This window comes from Cinclus cinclus, chromosome 1 (assembly GCF_963662255.1).
Source record: "Cinclus cinclus chromosome 1, bCinCin1.1, whole genome shotgun sequence".
Classification (NCBI taxonomy): domain Eukaryota; kingdom Metazoa; phylum Chordata; class Aves; order Passeriformes; family Cinclidae; genus Cinclus; species Cinclus cinclus.
In genome coordinates, this window is record NC_085046.1 from 60221937 (window position 1) to 60230515 (window position 8579).

The window sequence follows — 8579 nt, forward strand, 5'->3', positions numbered from 1 at the left end:
TCCTGAACTGTCCCATTCCCAGGACTGCTGGGGCTAACAGGCATCAAATAAGGGCTGTATTTCATCTTAGACATGCAAGCTGTTAGGCACAAGTACACCTCTCCTCAAAAATCTAAAGCTGAACAGACAGCAGCCCTATCTGTTAGGCTATGTGGATGCCTAGATATAGCTCAAAATTATTCCTCGCCTTTTGTAAGCAGCAGATTCTCCCACAATTAAAATTTAAAAAAAAAAAAAAGAAAAAAGAAACAAAACCCCCACATACACTTGCTTCTAAAGGAGGTTACATAACCACGGTAGAAAGTGTGAGTATTCACATAAAATTCTGAAGGAAGACTGCCATTCCAAAGCCTCCCTTATCCACACTGAAATACTAATGGTAGTAAAAAATGGTGGTCTAGTTTCCCTTGCCATAGGTTACAATCTGTTTTCATTATGCACAAGTCTCAAAGCTCTCCTAGTTACACAGGGATAATCTAAGAACAATAAATGTATATCCCTACTCATTACTAAAAATAATGGACATTGTGATCACATTGCTGAAAAACTGGATGTATAAACAAAGACCATGTAAAAATATTTGGCAGCATAGATTACTGTAGATATCTCTATACACACACAGGACAGGGTTGACTAGTTCTAAAGAAGGTAGAAGTTCATTCATACATTTCTGGCTCAAGAAGCTTATTAAAACAACAGCACCCTTTCCCATGTTGGGGGATTGTGCTGTTTGAAGGCTTTTATAATCCTCCAAAGCAGACATATTTTATTTCTAAGTATTCGTCAATGCCATATTTTGAACCTTCTCGCCCTAAGCCAGACTCCTTTACCCCACCAAAAGGACATTCCACTGACGAGATTATGCCTTCATTAACACCAACCATTCCAACTTCCAGCTGTTCTGCAACTCTCCAGACCTGAGCTAGATCTTGGGAGTAGAAATACCCTGTCATGCAGACACAGAGATAGAGGAGTGAAAATCAGTAAGAACAATTGCAGAAGACTGTGAAAAAGAGACTTAATGACATTCAAAATCATTACCCCATAGCACTAAAGCTCACAAAACCACAGAAATGCACTTATCTGAGAGAGAAGCATACCTGCTAAACCCACATTAGCTGCATTTGCTATAGCAACAGCTTCTGCTTCAGTGTCAAATCTGTCAATAGAAAGAGAAAAATAAAAATGAGGCCTGCAGTTCACCTGCTGTTTTGCTGACCTATCCACAAGAAGCAGTCCTACCGGGAATTACAATGTCAATTTATTTTTCCCAAAAGTGTACAATAAAAAGCTAATTTGACTTTCATTTTGACACACTGAAGTGTCTACCTCTTAACTACAGTTTAAGTTAAGATTGCCTTTATCCCCCCTAGGTAGCTGGATGCTACTGAGACATTTACTTCACATGGGTTAGCCTACCTATTTCCCAAACTATACAGCACGCTCAACTCTGAGAGAAACTGTATGTTCTTCCATCACATCCAACTGCTCTGGACAAAGGCAGGGAAGGCTTTAAGGAGAGCAGACAGCTTCAAGTCATCCTCTGTCAGAAAAGCTTAGGACTAGCAAATCACATGACAAACTCAAAAGTCCTGTTTCCTATGTCATACCACAGATCATGAAGCCAATGTAGGTTTTGCTGCTATCTAGCCTTGATTAACCATTGAGATACTTTAATTTTCAAAAGGTTGCTGAGATGATAAGATCAGGTCAAGAAAAAGAAACAAACAAGCCATATATCCAAAATATGTTTTCACATGTGTACCCCAGTCTTTTTACAAGACTTGTGTGATCATAGAAAATATTTTTTTGTCTTTCAATTCTTGTTTATTTAAAGTAATCTTTCATTGGTTTTTTAATTGTTAACTTTAATATGTAGAATTAATAATCTTACCTGATAACTGGTGCTAAAGGGCCAAATGTTTCCTCTTGGGTGCAAAGCATTTTTGTTGTAACATTAGTAAGTAATGTTGGCTCAAAGAAATTCTTCCCCAAGCTGTGTCGTTTCCCTCCAGCCACTATAGATGCTCCTTGAGAAACTGCATCCTTAATGTGTTTCTCTACCTGAGGTATGCATAACAAAAATCTTAAAATCAGCATTTAAGAATTATCAATAATACATTTTCCACTGAAGAAATAATACTCTCCCAATACTTAACAGAAAATTTTGAGGACAGGTTTACACTTTGCTGAGGATCATTTGCAATATTATCTAATTTCTCCTCAATTCTTATTTCTCTCAGTCTGACATAATTTCAGAGGGATAAATTATGAACGTAGTCTCCAGCCCAGTTTTCTGTAGAAATTAAAAACCTACACCTAATGTGAGAAAAAGACTTTGCAGGACTAAAAACTGAATCTTCTATCAGTGATCAAGCACTATGGAAAGGAAGTATATGACTGCCATGGAAAAAGAAACAACTCTCAAGATGGAACTGGCAAGAACATTTTCCTACATTTATGATTCTCTGTATCCCCTATATTTACAATTCATCTACAGACAACAAAGTAAGAAGAAAACTAAAGTAGCAATCTCCACCTAGAATACTGTCCTTTGAAATTGCAGAAATTACAGAAAGTGACTATATACAGCATTTGTTTATTTGTTTATATAGTTGTACCTAATACAGACACTACACTTTTGTGATGCAAGAAGGGAAGGCATGAAGGAAAGAAATTTAAGGACTGTATCCTTCGTCTCCCAAATAACTGAATATTTTCCCATTATTTTATAAAGAGAATCTGGCAGCATTCACGTTGAATGAATTCAAACCAAGCCTACATGCAAGTGAGCTGTAATATCTTAGTAAGTATGGTCCACTTGATTCAATAGTCTTTAACCTTAGGAAGAGTGAAATACTATAGAAGATGTGACTTATTAGGTTTTGTTAGAAAAGAAATACTCCTGGAGTTGCAGGTCACCCAGAACAGAAGACCCAAACCATGCACATGAAGTGTCAAGTGATTACAACAACCAGTGTTCTGGCATTTTTAACCCAAATAAATTATTCTGCCTAGCTTTTGTCAAAAAAATAAAAAAAAAACCCACCCAAACAAACAAAAAAAATCCACTGTTCCTCAAAAGAAATTGTCAATCACAGTGCTTCAGAACTGCAGGATCAATGTACAGCTCTCATAGTGTATCCAATTTCAGTGAATGGACTTAAGAACAGCTAGGGAGTAATCAGGAGGAATCAGTTTCTCCTAAAGGAGGCCTTGCTTTCCCTTACTGACAGGGGGATGATACATGAACTGTCCACATCTCTTTGTCTATAAGTACACAGGGACTTGGGGGACAGAACACATTTCTAGCCACACTGCAAATATGTTCTAATAAAACAAGGGAAAAAAGGTGAAACATAAATGTAAAGTTATTTTATGAATCATAAAAAGAAAATTAGGATGTTAAAATATTTACTTATACCTTCTCCACTGCTTTTTCATTTATTAATGGTCCTTGGGTAGTTTTTGCATCAAATCCATTTCCAACATGCAGTTCTTTCTCTATAGCTTTAGCAAACTTTTCCACAAATTCATCATGAATTCCTTTTTGTACCAGGAAACGGTTTGTGCAAACACAAGTCTGAAAACAAACAAGATAAGACAAGATCCTATTATTTTATATTGTTTTTAATCCATCCATTAATTCATGCTGGTCTTCATGCCACAGACTGATGTCCCCTGCCTCTCCTCCCTCATCCTAAGATGTTGCCCAGTTATGCTATTTCTGTCACCACCCATTTCACTTTAGAAATACAACTTCAACAAGCTGTCAGTGGATGCGTGAAATATGTCACACTGCTAAGTTACTTATGCTGGGGAAATGATTTGTGAGTTTTGTGGACTCAGATACATGGATCAGTCAAGGTCCAGAAGCTGCAAGAAATACCTTCTAATAAGACTGCAGAATGCTGGACTGAGCAGCAAAAAATGAAATCATGCTTAGTGGTCTGGGTTCTTTTTTTCTAACTCTGTTTCCTGAGTTGGAGTTTGTTTTCTTCCTGAAAGTTGTTTCCAAGTGCTTTCAATGGTCTATTTATTTGTGCTACCCCTCTGATCTGACTGCATCCTATTTTGATTGCTACAGTACGTGAAAAAGAACAGCTACTTATCTTTCTCTACAGCAGCAGAGATGCCTTTTATGACAGATCTTATCCAGTCTGGGTCTCATCCCTTAGTGGTCCTTGTTCACTTTTGCTTCTTTTCTTTCTTCCCAAGATTAGTCATGTCTTCTTATGTTATTCAAGTAAACTTTTCCCTACCAAATTACATCCCAGACCCACTGAAAATTTGGTGTTTCTCAAAAGCTGGGGTGCATCATCTTCATGTTCACATGTACCTGTAAGGCTGGAACAGTGTCCACAAGCCCTACTCAGCTGACTGTTCAGAAAAGTGATGCTCTTAAAACCTTTTTGGCTAAATGAAATATATTTGAAGCAATGCGCACTTGAATCTTGTCTATCAGTTTTTTAAAGCTACTCATTGTAGAAAAAAAAAATCTGTGAGTGTCTTAACAGACTGAAGCAAGACAGTGTCATTCATAGCTCCAGTTCTCCAATGAATTTGATGTTAGCAAAACATATGAAAAAATGCCTTATCACTTCTCAAGCTCTTGCAAGGAGTCCTAGAGAAGATCATCTTCTCTAGCAGTGATGCTACTGACTAGCACGTATGTTGTGAAAATATATGGGATTTCAGTATTGCTATTTAGACTTGCTAGTAATTGGCTTTAGTGCCCAGAGCCATGTGTGAGTGCATCACCTTTCTCTTCACAGTGAAGTGTTCTATGCTTTCCTTTTACATGAAATAGCTTATTTACAGCTTAAATTTTATGTACAGCTCTTCATTGTCTAGAAACATGCAAAAAAATTTCTCACCTGTCCTGAGTTTCTGTACTTAGAAGCAAGGGCTCCTGCAACAGCCCGATCTGCATTGGCGCTGTCAAACACAATAAAAGGAGCGTGTCCTCCAAGCTCCATGGAAACTCTCTTCACAGTGCCAGCTGCATGTTTCAGCAAGATCTGTAGGCAACAGAAGAGACACACACATCTGTACCTCTAACCGATGTGAACAGTGGAATCATGGATGCAAGGCAGTGAAAAATTAACTCTTGCAAGGAAATAATCTGCACCTTCTCTACAATGCTAGACCATCTCCTATGACAAAAACACCAATTTCATCCATTAAAATCCTTAAAGATGAAATTCTGGCCAAGGACTAATGCAGAGAAAGATTCTGATCGACTTCAGGTCAGATCATGCTTTTATACACTAATATTATCAACTTTTTTTTTTGTTTGTTCTATTATTTTTTGATAAAAAAATCTTGACTATTATGAAAGTTTTCCTAGACCCGACAGAATTTGGTATTATGATTTGCTTTGATACCAGACCTTTTCTTCGTTCTGCATAGAGCCATCCTAGAGAAGTCTGTCATTTTGTAGCCACATTCTGCTGTTTTACTGTTTCAATTAGAGATGGCAATAAGATTGCTTATTGACTAAGGTTGATTCCAGAGATTCCAGGGCCTCACTCCTCTTATACTTTCTCTCAACTGTTGAAGCCATTCTTGAATGGCACCTCTGAAACTCAGTTTCAGTGTTCTTACTAGTGTGTTGTCGCTTTATGATATAAACCAAGAACATCTTGTAAAGGACTGTTCACATTATAGTTTTATAAAGGACAGTTATCAAGAATTGCAGACAGCCATCCTTCTGTGAAGTACTGATGTGAAAAACATGTAAGCAGTATCTCAAGAGGTACACAATTATTTGGACAATCTGTGTACAGTAGCCAGAAAAGAAGGCTCTGTATAAAGGCACACACTTTCCCCCTACCTTTCAAGTATAACCACAGTAATAATCTTCAAGGATATTCTGCCCATGTATATACCTTTCCTGTTGCCGTAGAGCCAGTAAAAGATATTTTAGATACCAATGGATCAGTGCACAGAACTTCCCCTACAGCTGCTGTCTGTTGTCTGGAACAAGGGACAACATTGTACACTCCTGCTGGGATTCCAGCTTGGTTTGCAAGCTGCAACAAAAGAAAAACAAAATTTGCATCATTAGTGCATTTTGTAAGAGGAATACTCACTTAATGACCGTTCATTGTTTTGAAGAAAACATTCTGTAAGTCGACAGAAGCCAAAGGGGCTCAGCACAACTAGGATCAGGTGGCACAGGTGCTTGAGAGCAGCTTTGCTTCAGTTTAAGCTGTCTGTGTGTTCAAAAGAACCAAATTAAAGATATAAGGATATTTTGAGTATCAAAATGGCCCAATCCATGCCAAAGCTCTAAGACCATATCAGAGGCAATTTGCAAAGATTCTCACTAAACTAAAATACCTGCATCAAGTCAGTTTGTCTTTTCTTCACATACGAAGCTGGCCAGAGCTACCTTTCAAGCCGATCTGACTCCCTGTTTACAGTATCAGTTCATTGTTGAGGTAAAGCTTAGCACTGAAAGCTCACCTCCCCAAGAGCTAATGCTGATAAAGGTGTGTCCTCTGCAGGTTTCACCACCACTGTACAGCCAGCTGCCAGAGCTGCACCAACCTTCCGGGTAATCATAGCGCTGGGAAAATTCCACTAGGAAGAGAGAAAAATAATAGTACAATCAAAGTTGGGAAAATTTTGCCTCCTGTTATTGCAGAAGTGACATTTTGGACCGGGGGATGAGCTCAAAACCTTCACGTGACGCAGAAGAGTTCAGCTATGCTTACTGGGGTTATAATGGCTGCCACTCCTACTGGCTGCTTCAGCACCAGGACTCTTCTGTCCTTTGCAGATGCTGGAATAACATCACCATAAATCCGTCGAGCTTCCTCCGCAAACCACTCCAGAAACGAGGCTGAATACACGATTTCACCCTGCGCTTCTTTCAGAGGCTTCCCCTTTGATTAAATTAGATTGAAGATACATTGTAAATAGCAAATGGAGTATAAACAAATTCAAGTAGTTTTGGAGTTTCTCTTTATGATCCCCTCCCTCTGACAAGCACTGCAATCTCCAAGACTTATATGATTGCAGCAGTAATAGTTGTGTGGATTCAATATACCATCATTGTATAGTCAATAATTTGTATGCTGTGCCTGGATTCATGCCTGCCCAGGACAAGCAAATGGAGCATGCATTTATTTACAAACTCTGCATTAGCTGCTATTACCACTTTGAAGAAAGACACAAATAATGGCAAAACAGTTACAAGTTTACACCAGGATAATTTGTTTTGGGATTATTGCTTTGGACTACCCCCAGGGCTGAACCCTGTGGACTGAATGACTATTAACAGCCATGACACCACAAAGGAGATGCTGAAGTATTTTCCAGGAAGGGTTTATCCAAAAGGACACCAGTTTGTGAGCTCCCAGACTACTCAGTGATACAGACTGTGTGAATCCAACTTGGAGACTTGCAGGATTTTTCCCAGCCACAAACATTTTTGCCACGAGGACCTCGATTTAGGTGGATGTACATACGCTTTCGCATGCCATGAAGCACAACATGGGTCTGGTTTCCTCTGCTTAGGTACTATGTCATCAAACCAACGCACCTTATGTACGTCCAGATGAGGAACCTTTGAAACCTCACCCACTGACCTAGCAGAGCAATGGGAGCGCACAAGATGCCCCAAGTTATTAAAAAGGACGCGGTGGCTAAGTGGTGAAGCGCTCAGGGAGAGGGGGGGCCTGACGGCTGTCAGTTTTGCTCGGTGTCACTGTTCGCCTGCCTGTGCTGGGTTCCCCGGCGCGAGTGCCAGCACGGGGCTGTGCCCGTGCCCACCGCCGCCGTCCCACTCACGTTCTCGGCTGTGATGATCCGCGCCAGCTCCTCCTTGTTCTCCATCATCAGCTCGTACCATCTGCGGAGGCACGCGCTCCTCTCCTGGGAGGGAGAGACAAGGCTGCCGCGGCCGCCGCACGCAGGGACGGGGAAGCGAGGCCCCGGGAGACCCGACCGGACCGGACCGGACCGCCCCGGGGCCCCCTCGCCGCCACCTCCCGCGGCCGCTCACCTTGGCGGGGAGGCGGCCCCAGGCGGCGCCGGCTTCGTGCGCGGCCCGCACGGCCGCCCGCGCCTCGGCCGCCCCGCAGTCGGACACCCGGCACAGCTCCTCGCCGCTGGCCGGGTCCTGCACGGGGAAAGCGGCGGCCGTCTCCACCCACCGGCCGCCCACCAGGCCGCCCCGGCGCACCAGGGCGGCGGACAGGGCCCGGCTGGCGGCCCGCGCCGGCCTCGGGGCGAGCGGCGGGGGGCGCAGCAGGAGGCGGCGGCGGGCGGCGGCGGCGCCCCGTGGCAGGAGGGCTGTGGCCATGGCCGCGCTCCGGCGACAGGGCCCGGCACAGCCCCGGCACCGTGCACGGCCCGCCCGCGCCGCCCCGGAGGAGGAGCCGCTGCCGCCGAGGGGCCGGGCCAGAAGCGGCGTCTCGCTGGGGCACCGGGGGCGGGGGCACCGGGGCAGGGGATCCCGGTCTGCCCGGGCAAGGGTGGGAGGGGAGTTTCTGCTTCCCGGAGCTTCATTTCGCGCGCCACATAGAGACCCCCGCTTCGTAGGGAGAGGGGAGGCTTAAGGTCAAAAA

At 42.9% G+C, this 8579-nt stretch overlaps 1 protein-coding gene across 1 annotated transcript; it reads right to left on the reverse strand.

Moving 5' to 3' along the window:
* Positions 1–740: 740 nt before the first annotated feature.
* Positions 741–8314, reverse strand: ALDH5A1 (aldehyde dehydrogenase 5 family member A1). The gene is made up of 10 exons (XM_062498648.1): positions 8015–8314; positions 7801–7884; positions 6723–6893; positions 6472–6588; positions 5892–6035; positions 4878–5021; positions 3425–3583; positions 1895–2064; positions 1101–1159; positions 741–946 (listed from the first exon to the last, which is right to left on the reverse strand). Exons 1-10 carry the CDS (start codon positions 8312–8314, stop codon positions 741–743), a joined length of 1554 nt encoding a protein of 517 aa, XP_062354632.1.
* Positions 8315–8579: the final 265 nt, after the last annotated feature.